We start from the raw sequence: 17204 nt of genomic DNA, 5'->3' as shown, positions 1-17204 counted from the left end.
GCACTGTCTAAATACGGCCATTTCAGTGGATGCCATCATTGGTTGGTTTAAGGAATTATTGAATGTGCATGGTGCATGAAAATGTAACCAAGCTAAACTTTAGCATGGACAAGTGTTCAAACATGAGCAAATATATGATGTTAGACGTGGATGACCCGATGCATGATGACCAAATATTTGGTCATGTTTTTTATCGTCGGAGACCGTTGTGCAAAGTGCTAAAGTTTAGATGAGAAAAAAATGAGCTCTAAATTCCTTTAGGTGTCGTTTGGATCCTGTGATGGAATTAAAATCTATAACAACTATAAAGATAAACCCCACTAACCTAATTCTCTAGCACATTCTTAAGCCAAGTCATCATCCATTTCTCCTGCTCCCACATACAAGTGCTCACTTATAAATAATTTTAGTAGTAGATACCTACATATGACCATACACACATATTGCTAGCATTATTCTCTCACGTGACTTTCTCTCTTCCTCTTTGAAAACTGACTAATAATAATCAAGCTATATATATAGATGACTCGATAGACTATAGCGAGGGCATATTTATATTTCTTCTTTGTACCCATGGCAACGCACGGAGAATCCTCCTAGTCTACTTAATTTATAGTTCATATATGAGTTTATCTCAAATTCATAGGATGAGAGACAAATATTAATTCATAGATCACTATGCTATGTTTCTAGTTTGCAAGTTATAACATGCTCTTTAACTCACTCCCCTATGGTAGAAATAAAGCACATAATATATATTAGCTTAATAAATATGGGTCTATATTATAATTATTAAAATAAATCTAATTTTAAGGATTCAAACGAGTCCTAACTTTTTTTTCAATGAAGAAAAACCAGCCCTTCCCTTAAAGTAAGAGGAGAGAAACTCATACATTTTCCCTTTCTCTCCCACACCCAAATTGCACAACCGCATTGGGAGATGCCGCCGCTGTTGGTTTTCAGCGCATGTGCACCGAAGCCTCACCCCCACTTATTCCAGTTCAGGCCTTTTAGCTCTGTGTTATTTCCAATCTAATGTATTGCCAACTTGGCCCATTATCCATATGGCCCAAGTACTAGCCCACGGCAGCAACTGAATATGGCCACGGATCAGCCCAACAAAAGGTTCTCATCCCTAACTCTACTCCCACAATACATAAAAAAAGAGAGACTAGAGTAAAGGTTATTGGCCGGCCTCAAACTTGTTCAGACTATTTATAGATGTATGATGCCAAAAAATAAAACCATGCCAAAAAATGAATACAATGTAGAAATAACACTTGAAAATTTAGAAACCATGTTTAATGTCACATCATACTGTGGAAATAAACATTTAAGCATATTTTCTCTACATAACGACTATTTGTAGATGCATGATGCCAAAAAATATGAAAGAGTTCAATCACTGTACATGTCTTTAAGAGCACGTCCAATCTACAACTAAAAATTATGGAGAGGACCCATCTACCACATCTATGGTGAAGCCACAACTCCTCTTTTTACTATGTCATGATAGGTTATCCCATCAACTCATCAGGCTCCACTCACTCATGCATGCAAAATTGTTTTAACGAATTAAAAAAATCATAACTCTTAAACCGAAGATATAAATTAAATTTTGATTGCACCATTAAATTTCTTATAGCAAACCCTAAACCCTAAACATGACATAACACAATATAGAACACTAAATATATAGTACATAAATATCACATATACATAGAAAATAAAAATAAAAAATAAAATTACTAAGAAAAAAATATAAAAACAAACATAATTAACAAATGATAAAAAGTGCATAGAGCAAATAAAATAAATAGATAATTTAAATAAGGATAAAAAGAAGATTAAAAGGAATTAAATATAAAATAAGAATGAAGAAACATAGAAAATCTGAAAAGAAAAAAGAAAAACAAATAGAAGCAAGGAAGAACAATAAAATTAAAACCAAAAGAAAAAGAAAATAAAAGGTAAAATTAAAACAAGAAAAAAATAAGGAAAGGACAGGAAATAAAATAAAATCAAAAAACGAAAACTGAAAAGAAATAAAAAAAGGAAGAATGTAGACAGAAAAAATAAAATAACAATGAAGAAACATAGAGTATGTGAATTTTAAAACTCGTAACAACGTACTGGCATTAACCTACGGTACTGCTAGCGCCCGGACGTCCGATCTGAGCGTTAACGTCCGGACGCCAAGCCTTTGTACAAATCACGCCCCACCCGCTCCACATTGAGAAAGGAAAAAATAAAAAAAAAAGTAGATATGGGAACCCGACTGCACCCGCCTCCGCACGGAGATGAAAGGAACCGCCTCCGCTCTCCACACCCACGAGATCCCCCCCCCCCCCAACCACGTCGGTCCCCAACACCTCCACCCATCGCTAGCTCACTCCCACAGCCCACCCCTAGCCCCCCTGCTTGGCGCTATAACAATATGATGAAACAACGACTGAAACAACATGAACATGTTATTGCAACAACACCGAACAAATTGTTGCAACAAATAAGTTGAACCAGTTGAAACACCATAAATGTGTTATGCAATAACACTGAACAAAGTGCTTCAACAAATAAGTTGAACCAGTTGAAACACCATGAACGTGTTATTGCAACAACACCGAACAAACTGCTGCAACAACATGAAACACCTTCTGCAACATGAGATTGAAGCAACTGAAACATATACTGCAACATCGCAAATAAAGCAATACTACAACAACATTGGGATGAAGAAGTTGAAACAGTAAGAAACATATTATTGCAACAACAAAAGAACTACTACTGAAACATATCGAATAGACTACTAAAACATCTCAGATAGACGATTGCAACACCACAAAATCCACTGTAGCCGCGAGATAAAGGGAAAGAGGAGAGGCACATGGGTTGGGGGCGCCGTCGTGGTGCAGATTGAGCCGCCTCCATAAATAGGATGGGGGATGGGCCACCATCGCCTATTGGGTGGAGGAGACCACCACGCTACTGGATCTGCATCGTGCTCCATGTATCCACCATGGGAAGGCCAGTACTCCATGGATCCACCACGGGAAAGCCACCATGGCCGACGTCGAGGTGGGGGACGACACGCTAGGGTGGAGGACGCACATCAGGCTCGAGATGGGTAGAGGACGCCGCCTCCACAGATCCCCCTATTGTGTGCTCGAGCTTCGGTTGAGGAGGGAGATGGGGGAAGGCACCGCACTGAGTTGAGGTCTCCCAGGTTGGGACCATGGAAGGCTGCGGTGGATTTCTGAGAGAGAGAGAAGAGAGAAGTGAATGAGGGAGCAGGTAGCAGGAGAGAGAGTGGGCAAGAAGAGCCATGGGGTAGATATTTTGAGATGAGTGGATGAGAAGAGCTGCATGCAGACAGAAATAAGTGGATGAGAAGAGTCACATGTGGATAGACACGAAGCAACAGAAAGCCGAGTGAACAGGCACTCCGTCCGGAAACGGCCGGACGTCAGAGTCAAAGCATTACCGATTAACCTAGTATAGCCTAATGTTAGTCTCAGTAGTGGTTTCATGTCCCCTGTTTCCAATACTGTATTAAAAACAATGCATAACATTATTTTATTCTATAAAGTTTTTATTATCTCTTTTAGTTTATACTATGTCTTAGGGCACTCACAATGTAGACTCTATCATAGAGTCTAAAATTATTTATTACCTCGAATAATGTGGACTTGGAGTCTAAATAAGACTTGGAGTCTTATTTTTTCTACCTCTTTCTTCAATAAATATGTTGTCGCATCAATAAAATACCATAAATAATATATAATTAATTGTCTTGGACTCTGAACAAAATCTTGCATTATGAGTGCCCTTAGGGCACTCACAATGCAAGACTCTATCATAGAGTCTAAGACAATTGATTACATATTATTTATGGTATTTTGCTGATGTGGCAGTATATTTATTGAAGAAAGAGGTAGAAAAAATAAGACTCCAAGTCTTATTTAGATTCTAAGTCCACATTGTTCGAGGTAATAAATAACTTTAGACTCTATGATAGAGTCTGCGTTGTGAGTGCCCTTACTGGTTTATTTAAAGTTCATTAAACTCCGATATTGACCATTCTTTGGACAATAGCACTTAAGACCATTAGCTACGGTGGTGCATTGGGGGTGCTTTAATTGATTATGTCGCGGGCTCACTACATTCGTTTTGTTCGACACTGTAGTTTCTTTAAAAATAAAGAATTTTCTTTGGTAGGTGGTTATTTACCATTGGCAGTTGATTAAAAGATGACATGCAGCAAGAGATGTTTCCTTATAACCGTGATATGACAATTCAACATCTTTATTTTTTTACTATCAATTAATGTGCTAAGTTTCTTTGATAATTATTTGTATTTTTTTGTTTGTGACCCACATAATAGTAATCAACACATTTTTTGTTTTTGTTATATTGAGCGGACTAGAATACAAAGCATTAAATCTTGGTGAAAGTCGGTGCTCTCAATACTCTCTCCATACCCATAAAGAAAGTCGTTTTGGACAAGGTTTGAGTCAAACATTAGGAATATAAATCATGAATAACTTTTAGGTTATTGAGTTTGAAAATGTGAAAATCATATGAATAGATTTGTCTTGAAAAATACTTTCATAAAATTATGCATATACAACATTTTGATAAAATATTTTTATAAAAATAAAGAGTCAATGTTAGACTTTGGAGACCGCCGTTGTCCTAAATGACTTTCTTTTTTGTATGGAGGGAGTATGACTTAGTAGAAACAACATTGTATATTTATATTTTCAATCTTAAAGAGTGAAGATTTCTCTCCTTTAATTGGTCACACCTTCACTCTCAACCTCTCATGTTTCGTCACTCATTCTTCCACTTTACTCGCTTTTGAAGCTACAAAACCACACGAGCACTTGGATCATCTTCTATATTTATCAATCTTACAATAGCTACACACAACAACTATCTATTTATGCTACACACAACAACTATCTATTTAAGCTGAGTCAATAGACAATAATTTTTTCATGTAGAGTTAATCTTTTCTTGCACATGGACATAGCATTTAAGGATTGATTATACGGTCTATTGTAACATAAGAATAATAAAGGTAAAATAGAAAATTCAAATATAAAAATAGTGAACGGAACTCATGACCATAGCTTTATATTAGAAATAAGGATTTTACCATCAAACTTTGTTGTGCTTGTAAGTTTAATTAGTGGATAAATCATCCTTTGAGAATTTCAACATGTTCGTATATCTATATCTATATCTATTTTTGTTATGTATCTATGTATATGTACCTATACATATTAGAGAGAGAGAGAGAGAGAGAGAGAATTCTTCTAATCATTTTTTTACTTCCCACAATACCCTAGCACTTCTTTATATCCCATATGTGACCCGGACTAAGAATCCAAACTCATGTGAGATAGAACTGAACACTTCACACATTTAGCAATAGTATGGAGTCTAATTTATGATGTATTAGAATATATTACATTATTATTTAATAAATCTCTAAACCGCAACACAAATCGTATAGATGACCACGTAATAGTTATATATTCCATTGCAACACATGGACATGCTAGTGATAAACAAAATGCAGATCCATTATGCAGTTGCTATTTGATTAGGGCTACACATTGGACACTGTTTTGGATACTCTTGCAAACAGAGGAAGATCAAAGATCATGTGCCGTGTCTCAAACGAACAGGCTATAAATGGGCACCATTATCATTTTTCAGCAGTGTCGTTTTTGGATATAGAGGGTAGGATAATATTTTATCCCATCGTTAAAAGATAATGTCATAGGTATTTTTTTTAGCAATATGATATTATTGATATTATTGTGATTCTAATTGCTTTTCAGTGTTCTCACTATGAAAAAATCTTGGAGAACCAACACGTAGCATCTTTTTATCTTTGGTGCCGAAAAACCACAGTAGGGAATACTTGGCCACTATCCAGAGCTAGAATCGTGGAAGGAAGAGGATGATAGGAGCCTCCCGAATCGTTAAAAAAGCCGCTACGGTGGCTGTTTCGAGGAGACTCTTATTTCCGCCACAGATTGAGCTATCATGCGCTTGCAGTGTAAAAGAAAGAGAAATTCTTGATCTTCAGTACAAATACAACGTTTATAATCAATTCACTTGGAAACTTTAGCACATCCATACCATCTTTACAACACACAGTAATTGTAATCCATAACACGATAGGCAGGGAGATGACACAGTAATAATCCTGAATTTTCAGATGCCTACAGCAAGAGACAACACGAGACGAGACAGTCATTTGTTTAACCCACCCAAGTGCATTTGCCCCTGCAGTCTAGGCCTTGGAGCCATCCGGAGGGTGGACAGCGCCCACGCCACCGAGCCCGTGGCCACTGGCGGCGGCGGCGCCCCCGCCCCCAGGGTGCACCCTGCTGCGCGCGAGGAGGAAGCCGAGCGCGTGGCCGGCCACGGCGGCGAGGAGCACGCCGCCGTTGAAGGACATGACGGCCAGCATGACGAGGTACGCCGTGCCCATCCTGGCCGCGTGCGCCGCCGTGAGCAGCGCGGCCGAGGACGCCGGGACGCCGCGCCCGCCCGCGCCCGCGCCCGCGCCGCGGCGCGCGACGCAGCGCGAGGCCGCGGCGAGCGCCTCGGTGAGCGCGGCGAGCGCGAGCACGAAGAGGAGGCAGAGCAGGTACGCCCCGGCGCCGCGCGCGCCGGGCCACCCCGGGAACAGCACCACCGCGCGGTCGCCCCAGAAGAAGGACATGTGCATCATCGACATGTGCGAGGAAGACGCTGCTCCTGCTGCCGCCGCCTTGCCCGGCGTCGGCGCCATCTCCATCGTCGGGCCCATGCCCTTCATTGCTGCTGGATCTTCTGGAGCGGAACGGACTGTGGATGGATGTAACCAACTCCGGTCGCAAGAGGCCCGCGGATTAAAACGGCCTGGAGACGGAGGCGCGCGAGTCCGTGACGACTTGCGAGAGGTCAGGGGAATCGCGACGCGAGGCGGGGCGGCGGCGGGCTGGGCGAACAGCGAAGCAGGGTTTTGGCCGCGGGCAGCCGCGCGCGTCTCGTGACTGAACAACTGGGGTGGCCGGTGGCCTAGGAGTAGGAGGAGGAGGGAAGCCGGGGACCCCGGTGGCATTTGTACGCGCGCGTGAGGCCGGGACCGGGAGCGAGAGCGATACGCCGATACCGTCAGGGTGGTTCGAATTCACCTGCGGCCCGTGTCGTGTCAACAGCGTGGCACTCCTGGCTGCACCCACCGTGCAAAGTGCTGCTGGCCCCCCGCTACACTAGGGCCTTGTTTAGTGCACTCTGAAAAACCAAAAAGTTTTCAAGATTCCCCGTCACATCGAATCTTGTGGCATATGCATGAAACATTAAATATAGACGAAAACAAAAACTAATTACACAGTTTAGCTGTAAATCACGAGACAAATCTTTTAATCCTAGTTAGTCCATGATTGGATAATATTTGTCACAAACAAACGAAAGTACTACAGTATCGAAAACTTTTCACTTTTCGAAACAAGGCCTAGTGCCGTGCAGGCGCCAGTGGCACCAGTTCAGTTCTTGTGCTGCTGGGCCCTGCCTCACTCACTGCGGGAGGGGCCATGGAGGCTTTCTCGCTTCCGGAACGCACGGCGGTGCCGTACTACTACTATTTACAATCGATTCGACTGGAGCTTTTGCAGCGTCTCGGCGTGCGGCCCGTGCGGTGCGGGGGAATCTTTGGGAGCCCAGCTACCATAACTGCGCCTTGTTGTGCGGGTTCAGCCGTTCGGCTTTGGCTGGATGCTGCAACCAACAAGGATCACGCCGGTCCTTATCTACGTCTTGGTTAGTTAAAAAAATTTTACAAAATTTTTCTAGATTCTCTATCATATTGAATCTTACGCATATACATAAAGCATTAAATATAAATTAAAAAATTACGAGACGAATCTTTTAATGCTAGTTAGGTCATGATTAGACAATATTTATGTTAAATATAAACGAAAATACTACCGTGTCTATTTTGTTAAAAAAAATTAAACTAAACAAGGCCTGTATTTCTCGAAAAAAAAATTTGGATTCACAATGCTTCACATCTGATGCAAAACAGGAACAAGCTAGATTTGGGAGAGAGGATAAAGTTACAATGAACTGGAAATGTCATTAGCCAGCCACTTTTTGAAACGTTTTTTTTTTGAAACGAAATTAGCCAGCCACTGAATTGCAACATTAAGGGTACCTAGACACATCATCGCTCACCTTGAATTTAGTGAATATTTGCACACAACTGTTACCTTGGCAAAACACTTGGGAAGTTGGGATAATAGACAGTTAGCATTGAGTAGTACGTTAGTGGAACCTCCATGTTTGTATAGTCGAACCTATGTTGGGTTCATAAACCGAGGTACTGCCTATTTGTAGGGATTTCTTGGATGGGGTGCACAGTGCACTGGATGGCCCAGTGAAAAAGTGAAATGTGCATGATTTGGTTGAGTTTCTAATAGTGGAGATAATCATGCAAAAATCATTTCTATTGATTGGTAAAGATTACATGTTTATATATAGACTGACAAGTGACAACCGTATCTAATACCTCCAAACTTGTAGCAAAACAGGATCAGAAGGAATTAGGTTGTGGGCCATGCATGATGGGCACAACACTACAACAGTGGACACACAAGGTGAGGCGTGTGCCGCGCCAAGGAGAGCAGTGCTCAAGCCAGATGGGCCGGACGGGAAATAGGGCCCATGACGAACAGGCTACGTGAGTTTGCGAAGAGCATCAGCAAGGTTTTGCATTTGAGGTTTGCATTTGAGTAATTTGCCAAAAAGCTCCAAAAGAGGTATCCAACGGTTTTGCATTTGAAGTTTGCAATTTGGGCAACTTGGCAAATGAGGGAGCAAACTTGGCAAAAATGCCAAGTTGTGGATGGCTTTGCAAACCCAATCACGCGAGCAAAGTCACGCGCGAGAAAAGCGCGCGCGCCTGGAGATCTTCCATTTTTATCATTTGCCAAGTCCAAATGCCAATTCCCTTGGAGATGACCTATTTTTATCCTTTGCATTTTGTTATGGGAGTTTGCAAATAACAACAAATGCCAAGTCAATTTGCCAAAGCCTTTGGAGATGCTCTAACAGTTTCCAGTGACTTAAAGGCTGCTATGGGTAGATTTTCATGTAATGCAAAATCCACAAGGTATATGGATGGAGGACCCCAGGTAGGGGTGCAAATGAGTGATGATTAGGTGCACCTCTAAACCTCTTTAGTTCAAATATTTATACTACTTCTCTAAAAAAATTAAGAAGTAGTACAAATATTTGAACTAAAGAGGTTTGGAGGTGCACCTAAAGATTACCCCTTTGCACCCCTAACCCCGGAATTCCAATGGGTGTTAACCTAAGAGGCAAACAATTTTAAACAAGGTCTCATTTTATTGAGTTGATTTATGGTGACTGACTGGGACAGAATATTGGTAAATGAAGTCTTCAGAAGCAGATGCACGACACATTGTATCTATCATATTGAAACGTGGAATGGAGTACACTTTGGCCTAAATTTACATCTAATTACCCACATACAACTATGGTAGATAATCTAAATCATCATTAAAATTTACATCTAAATTTTTGCTTCTGTTATTATTAAAAAACTAAAATGTTATATCAAATCTAGATCTAAATTATCAACATCTTATATTACAAAAGAATTATTTCAAAACATAAAGCATATATATATGTTGTACATTGCCCAATTCTATTAATCCTACTATATAATTTTTTTATTAAAGTAGGTATACATGTCAGGCTGTGTCTTTATACAGATCAAGTATACATGCATGAACAATAAATACATATGTTATGTTTTAGCGTCCATGGAAAATATTTCCATAATGAATCATTAGACACATCTAATTATACTATCAAAGTATTTAAAATTATATTAGTTAATCATGGCATACAGTTTATATCTTGTAACGTTACTTATATTTATACAAAATCAATATCCACGTATAATTCATTGATTAGAAAATTCAAAATTTTGTGAACAAGGTAGTGCAGACCAAAGGTAGCTTCTCAACCTTTGAGATTCCATCTAAGTAAACGGGCATTTTATAGGCTTAAATATTAATATTTTTCTTGAGGTTAGCACCACTGCTCTACCCTAGATCTCGCTTCAAGCTTTAGCACTGATTTTGGGCAATGTGTATAGCTTTTAAATGATGATTTATGCTATCGTAGTACATAATAAGAGTGTTGCCTACAACTAAAATCCTTATTGTGAAATGTGCAAAAAAAGAGTTTATAAAAGATAAAATAAGCACAAGAGTTTTAAAATAACTTGAGGCTAAAAAACTGTAGCAATTAATAAAATTAAGATCTAAACATCAAAATTTATATTCATAAGCCATAAGATATAGGTTGCAACAAGAGTCACCATACTTAAGCTAGGATTTCAACTAAATGTATATTGAAAATACTAGGTACCATGCAACGACAACTCTCAATACAAATGAAAAACATATAAATCGGGATTTGATAAATTTATAACAGCTACTCCCTCTATCCCTTTTTTGTGTCGCCATGGTATTCTTGTCGGTCAAACTTCCTTAAGTTTGACTAGATTGGTAGAATATGGTAGCAACATCTGTATCTCTAAATAAGTTTATTATAAAAATAAATTCAACGATCTATCTAATAATACTAATTATATATCATAAATATAAATATTTTTTGTACATATTAGGTCAAAGTTGAGTATGTTAATGAAAGCGAGAACGGTAGTTAAAAAAGGGGACGGAGGGAGTAAATCGAGGCTAAAGAATAGAGACTATACAATATCTACTGTGCCTGTGCTAGAAAGCAAACAAAGATAAAAAAAACATGCATTTTCATATATTTAATTTTTATTAGTCAGAGACTAACGAGTACCCGTGTGTGAGAGCACCAGATGGACTACTTGAGAGACAGTCGACAGTACAGCAATTTTACAACTGCGATTATTATTTGGATGGTTATTAGTAAGCATGGGATGAGATGGCTGCTGACAATATGAATAAGATATAAATAGAAAATTTGTACGAAGCTATTTATGTTTCCAGTGGATCCTACAAGTTTTGTCCATCACTCCATCCATAAGCCAACTGTGCTCAAATCAATCTGGTTCACAATGTTTCCCCCTCCCCAATCCACACCCGCCCGGACGGCCCAATAGCCCATCTGGCCTTTCCACTCCCCACTCCCCCACATCGCCCCCTCCAGCAGCTTCCGAGCTTTGAGTCTCTGACGGACGCCGGGACGCGGAATCGCTCCGCGCCGCCGCCACCCGCCAGGCCGCCCGCCCGCGCCGCCACACCTTCAGCCGCGCCACGCGGTGCCGCCCGCCGCCCGCTGCCCCCGGTCCGCCCCGCGCCCGCGGCCCGCGCGTTCGGCCGTCGCCCACTGGGCGAGATCCCGCAGGAGCCGGCCTGCTCCAGCTGTCTGCTGTCTGCTGTCTGCTGCGAGGTCCGACTGTCCGAGTCTCCGAGGTAATTAAAATTCAAACCCCTTTCAAAGTCTATCGAGTTTATGGTAAATGGGCCTCTGTCCGATCCCATGAAGTTGGCTTAGTATTGATGGCACAAAACCCCCCATATTATGTTGATGCTGCTGAGTGACCTAGATAGATCTGTTCATGAAATTATGAAGGTTTCCACAATGATCCACATGTTTAGCTGCTGCTCAAAGAAAAGGTGCATAGGATCACCACTCGTGTATTGTATCTACAAAAATTTTAGAACTAAACAAGGCCATAATTCAGCTATTAACGGCTTGTCTGTTAGGAATAAGTAATCATATCAGCTACTCTCTCCGTCCTAAAATAAAGTTCATTGTGACTTCTAAAATGTATATTGAGATACAATGCGTTCTACATAATGACTATGATTTGATTTGGCAAGGTTTATTAAAAAGGAAGCCATGATTTGAAGAGAAACTCTATAATTGGAATAATTTAGGGTACATACGTCATTTGAGTGTTCCCGTAAGCTGTCTTAAAATTTTTAGAACACACTGTATTACAGGACAGAGGGAGTATATTTTGTTTGTCATCCTTTTATTTTTTTTCCTTTTATCATAGGAAAGCACCTCACCCCAAAATGAAGCACATATTCAAGATTGCTGCAATACTGATAGCAATCTCAGCTATCTGGATTGCTCTACTTGAAACCTCAACTGTTCCTCGAAGTTATACTTGGCTGGTCAGTATCACTGATTTTTGCTAGTAAATATCTTTTAAAAAAATAGTGCAAGACGATTAGTAGTTTGTGTATGAATTTGATTGTTGCTGTTTCAGCTTCCCATCTACTTGGTAGTGGCTCTTGGATGCTACGGCCTTTTTATGGTTGGATTTGGACTTATGCTCTTCCCAAGTTGTCCTCAAGAAGCTGTACTACTGCAACAGGTTAGCTATTTTATTTTAGTCCTAGGTACTAAATTTCTTTTCTTGATCTATCCATGACTAAACTGAGGAACCTTGGAAACTTCTTGAGCTGTCTTTGCAGTACATCTCATGGATCTTCATACAGATCATAACAAAGAAATCCATGCTAATTGCTAAATGATTTTTGTTTTGGTTGTATGACTTTACCTCATTTAATTGTGTCTGAGATTGACGTATTATGCAGGATATTGTGGAGGCAAAGGAATTCTTAGCAAAGAAGGGTGTTGATGTGGGCTCAATTTTAAGTGGTTGACAGTCATGACCGTCTTGAAGGATCACCATTCTGTTCCTAGGAATATATTGCTTTTTTGGATACTTACTGTAGATAGGAAACATATCATTTCACTATGTTCAGCTATTATTAACACAGTTTCCTAACTCAGTGAGTTGGCATGTTTACAATTGTGCTTTTGTCAATGATGGGGCTCACTAAGTTCGAAAAGTGAACTTTTCTAGGAATATTTGGTTTCTATCTCGATTCCCCGTCAGTGGACCCTTTACCAATTCTGCTGTTCAGTACATCCATCACCTTATGCCTTAATGACGATTGCTTGTACCCTCAAGTCCCTTTGTGGATGCAGTGTTTGAAATTTTGTGCAGAACTTCCAAAGTTTCTTCCGTTCAATCTGGCATGTTACAAATTACAATTAACAGATATTCTGATTTGTTTAATGCCATTATTGCCATCAGTGAGCTCATTGAGATCAGAATGTCAGATGATAAACATACTTGCTCAAATAATCAAACGTTTCCTACCCTTTGAAAAGATAGAATCCTACAAGTTTTGTCCATAAGCCATCTGTGTTCAAATCAATCTGGTTCACAATGGTTTGCTTGATTTGATCCTACCTAATCCTACGCGAGTAATCGTTTCTGTCTCTGTGCACATCCTATACATCAATTGACTACTTGGTGTCTTGGTCTGCTAGTAGCCACTACGTGGCCGGCGGTGCCTTCCCCCGTCCCTCCGGTCGCCGCCGGTGGCATAGTCGTCGTCGGCGAAGCTTGGCCTCTCCGCCCGTTCCCCTCGGAACGAGAAGAATCTCTGCATCACGGGAAACAACAATCACAACACTTGCACTAACCTCTGATGAGAAGGAACATATATATAGCCAAATTGGTGAAGCTGGTGTGTATACCCGTGTTCTTGACCCTTTGGACGCCTGCGACCGGACGTAGTCGAGCACCCGGAGGAAGAGGTCGTAGCCCCTCTCGGTGAAGTTCTTGAGGTAGAAGACGAGGATGTCACCGGCGTTGGCGCGAAGGTACTGTAGCCTGGCCTCGATGTTGGGCTGGTACTGCATCACCAGCGGCTGGAGGAAGGTCTCGTACACGATGTCCGTTCCCTGGTTCAGAGCACAACAACATCCAGTTTTTTAGAGATTTTGATCAGCAGCTTGCCTCTGTGTATATGCACAGCTACATCTTTTTATTGGTGCATTGCATACCCTTGTCTTTGGGTACCACAAGTAGACGAGGAAGGCTAGCTTGAGCTCGTAGTACATTGGAATCCTGTGACAGGAATGGAGAGGGGAAATCGTCAGACCGCGGTCACTTTTCTGAAGGAATATGAGTTTCAGATTTGTGTTTTGGTGATTACTTGGAAATGAGAACCCCAGCAATTTCGTCGAACATGACAAGGAGGACCAAGATGATCCTGCAGGATTGCTGAAACTAGTCAAACTTAGCAAGACCAAGACCCAAAAGTGAACGTTATGACACTGCAGACTTTCAGTTTCAGTTTATCGTCTGAAGTCAACCACCACCAAAAAAAAAAAAAAACAAAGAAACACCCAGCAACGAGCTAGAAGATGGTGTGCTTATTCATCACAACTACGAACTCGCTACATATAATCCTTAATAATATCATACAAGGAGAATGGGGTTTGCTACTGAATTTGTTTTACACAATTCTATGATTCATAGAAGGGGGTAAACAATAATAATTATAATAATTAGCTACTTAATTCCACATCAAGCGCAACAACACTGTACCTACTAGATAGAAGAAATCGATCCCCTTTTGTGGACGAGCACCATGTTCGACAGATCCAACCCTCTCTATTAGTACGAGTTCGAACTCGGATCACCACCCAACAACACCCAGTTGAGGAAATGAAAATCGCATGAAGCTAAAGCGTATCATCAATGACCCAAAGAAAAAGAAAAAAAAAGGCTTCTGAATCATTACCAATACTGGCACCAGAAGCGGAGCTGATCTGCCCGGCCTGGCCGCTGCTCGATCGCCTTGAAGCACTCCAGCGCTGGCATGGCATACCCGAACAGCAACCTGCAATCAAATCAAATCAAACAACAGATGAGCCCAGCACGTACAGCCTTCTTCCAGGAACAGAGACCAAACACAATCGCCCGTAAAAGTCCCACCAAATTTCAGGCTAAGAAAGGTCTGGACAGGGATGGAAGGGGCGGGCACCTACGTGAGGAATTTCGTCAGGAGCTCGGTCGACATCCCTGAACCAGCGTGGAATTCACGGCGGGAGGAGGAGGAGGAGGAGGAGGAAGAGGGCGAGCCCTGCCTGAGTTCTTGATTTCTTGGTCACGCAAACGATGGACGGGTGGGCAAACAGCCTAGCTGCTGGTGGCTGACGGGTGACGACTTGCTTACCAGCCAAGTTACAGACGACGAGACAAGAGCCCGGCAGGTGGTTAGCTCAGCTGCTCCGGCACCGGCAGAATCTCTTCTTGTGGTGGGGAAATTATGGAATTGCCCCTCGCAGCTGCACCTGATGGTCCATGGTTTGAGGGGCATCAGCTGGGGGCTTTTCTGGCTTTGGATTTAAGGACACATGATGATGATTTGATGAGTTGTGGATCAGGGGAGAATTTTGTGGATATACTAAAGGGAAAGCTGAATTGGGTGTGTGTGGAAAGTAGGAACTTGGAAAAAAGGAGCTGAATAATCTAGGCATAATTTGGGGCTGTTTGGTGTGATGTGACGTAAAACCCACCAAAACTGAAAAGTGAGGTCAGAATTATTGATTGATGGAGCAAGGAGAGTCAATTATATATAGTGACAGTATCTTCTCCTTGTAGCCATGACCCACCCTATCCAACCCAATTGGAAATGAACTGTTCATATTGGAGTCATGAGACGTTTTGCTTTGCGAGGAAGTGTTCAGGTGCTTTCTGATTTATAGCTGAATTAATTTCAAGAGCGTTACGTTTGACCTAATAGCATATATTATTAAAAATTTAAATTGTTTATTGTAACAATTTACACTCGGCCTTGTTTAGTTCTCAAAAAATTTTGCAAAATTTTTCAGATTCCCCGTCACATCGAATCTTTAGACACATGCATGAAGTACTAAATATAGACAAAAATAAAAACTAATTGCACAGTTTGGTCGGAATTGACGAGACAAATCTTTTGAGCCTAGTTAGTCCATGATTGGACAATATTTGTCAAATACAAACGAAAGAGCTACAGTGTCCATTTTGCAAAATATTTTGGAACTAAACAAGGCGACATGAAGTTTGGGTTGTGGTCCAAGTTTATATGCACCTCTAAATCCTTATCCATGAGTTTGTACCGTAGTTTGGATTGCTATATTGGACTATTGATGATGCTGGGACACCTTGCGGTAGCAGTTCGTTGCAGATATTGCGAATTGCATGGGCAAGGTTGACAGTCGCCGCAACGGGAGGCAGACAGAGTATTAGCAGTAATAAGCTACTTTGACAAGTACAGTAATGCCTGCCTTGGGCGCTGAAATTGTCGTCAGGTTGGTGCATTCTCTGATGATGAATGACTGATGCCCACCTTCAGATGTTTAAAATTATTATTTTTTCAGTGCGGTGTGGATCTGAAGGTACTGAATGAAATATTTTTTTTTCCCCAGGAACAAATGCAGCACTAGCTGAAGAAAAACAAACAAAGCAGTAGGTGAGTCTTTAGCAGTTTGTCCTGACGAATCCGATCCAGCTCTACCATAGCGGCTTCCCTGTACCTTAACTCCCTTTATCATTAGTGCTCTTTTAAGCAAGTCAGAAAGCAAAGCTCCCAGAGAGGCAGAGAGATGAGCATTCTTAGTGCAAAGACAGCGTAACCAAACAAATTGAAAACGTGCATTCACGAGATTTGTGAGAACTACGTTTCGATAACTTCTTCATCACCCGATCTTTCACTTGTCGGCTGGCCTGATACATGCGACGGATGCTGCGTGCACTGGACCAACACACCTCTGGTCCTGCCTGCCTTGCCTGTACTTGTTCATCTCAATCAGATGTCGCTGTAGGGCAGCACAACATATATATCCGTCGCTGGTCCTCGTCCAAGTCCTCCACTGCTGGCGCGCGCCGCGATCGATCTCTGTTGCCGCCGCCGCGTCGCCCTACCAATGCAAATGCAATGGACGCAGAAGCCCGGTGGGACGGAGGTAAGGTGACCATGACGAGTGCTCTGCAGCTTGCTAGTTTGCTAGCCCGTCCTGCGTTCTGTTTGGGGCTGCGGCCGGCAATGATCGGGAGGCGTGTCCCCGACGGGCTCTTTGTTGTGCTGTTGCAAGCATGTTGGTTTAATTTTATCAGCCGAATCTATCAGCTATTTACTTTCTGTTATGGCTATGTTGGCCATGTTGGCCTGTGAGTCTATATGCTCCAACCGAGCAACCATCGCTGCAGCAGTCTAGAAGCCAGAAACTGAGTTCCCCCGGGCCAAACAGGAGGAGGGTTTACATGTAACTGGAAGGACAGTTGCAAATGGTGTACTCTCTCTGTTCAATTCAAAGTG

General features: G+C 41.6%; 3 protein-coding genes across 5 annotated transcripts; 1 reads left to right on the top strand and 2 right to left on the bottom strand.

Moving 5' to 3' along the window:
- Window positions 6072–7325, bottom strand: LOC8075294 (copper transporter 6). Its single transcript, XM_002446399.2, has one exon. It carries the CDS (start codon window positions 7121–7123, stop codon window positions 6308–6310), a length of 816 nt encoding a protein of 271 aa, XP_002446444.2. The 5' UTR covers window positions 7124–7325; the 3' UTR covers window positions 6072–6307.
- LOC8072999 (dolichol-phosphate mannosyltransferase subunit 3) lies at window positions 11231–12995 on the top strand. The gene is made up of 4 exons (XM_002447762.2): window positions 11231–11501; window positions 12092–12212; window positions 12308–12415; window positions 12639–12995. The coding sequence occupies exons 2-4, from the start codon at window positions 12111–12113 to the stop codon at window positions 12705–12707; spliced, it is 279 nt and encodes a 92-aa protein (XP_002447807.1). The 5' UTR covers window positions 11231–11501; window positions 12092–12110; the 3' UTR covers window positions 12708–12995.
- On the bottom strand, window positions 13153–15263 carry LOC8072998 (putative HVA22-like protein g). 3 transcript variants are annotated; one of them, XM_021464045.1, is made up of 6 exons: window positions 14840–15263; window positions 14646–14744; window positions 14055–14111; window positions 13903–13966; window positions 13594–13800; window positions 13153–13499 (listed from the first exon to the last, which is right to left on the bottom strand). In XM_021464045.1, the coding sequence occupies exons 2-6, from the start codon at window positions 14723–14725 to the stop codon at window positions 13380–13382; spliced, it is 528 nt and encodes a 175-aa protein (XP_021319720.1). In that variant the 5' UTR covers window positions 14726–14744; window positions 14840–15263; the 3' UTR covers window positions 13153–13379. The 3 variants fall into 3 exon arrangements, with proteins under 3 accessions (XP_021319720.1, XP_021319719.1, XP_002446443.1); XM_021464044.1 differs by having other exon boundaries at window positions 14889–15263; XM_002446398.2 differs by having other exon boundaries at window positions 14893–15261.

Source organism: Sorghum bicolor, chromosome 6, assembly GCF_000003195.3.
Source record: "Sorghum bicolor cultivar BTx623 chromosome 6, Sorghum_bicolor_NCBIv3, whole genome shotgun sequence".
Taxonomy (NCBI): Eukaryota; Viridiplantae; Streptophyta; class Magnoliopsida; order Poales; family Poaceae; genus Sorghum; species Sorghum bicolor.
This window is presented reverse-complemented; position numbering and strand designations above follow the sequence as displayed.

Bases quoted from the DNA above. Each gene is read 5' to 3' on its own strand.
- LOC8072999 (XM_002447762.2), top strand. From the start codon at position 12,111: ATGAAGCACATATTCAAGATTGCTGCAATACTGATAGCAATCTCAGCT. The intron at 12,213-12,307 runs GTCAGTATCACT...TTGCTGTTTCAG, and splicing joins CTCGAAGTTATACTTGGCTG to CTTCCCATCTACTTGGTAGT. The intron at 12,416-12,638 runs GTTAGCTATTTT...CGTATTATGCAG, and splicing joins AAGCTGTACTACTGCAACAG to GATATTGTGGAGGCAAAGGA.
- LOC8075294 (XM_002446399.2), bottom strand. From the start codon at position 7,123: ATGCCACCGGGGTCCCCGGCTTCCCTCCTCCTCCTACTCCTAGGCCAC.
- LOC8072998 (XM_002446398.2), bottom strand. From the start codon at position 14,924: ATGTCGACCGAGCTCCTGACGAAATTCCTCAC. The intron at 14,112-14,645 runs GTAATGATTCAG...GCAATCCTGCAG, and splicing joins CGCTTCTGGTGCCAGTATTG to GATCATCTTGGTCCTCCTTG. The intron at 13,801-13,902 runs GTATGCAATGCA...GCTCTGAACCAG, and splicing joins TGTGGTACCCAAAGACAAGG to GGAACGGACATCGTGTACGA.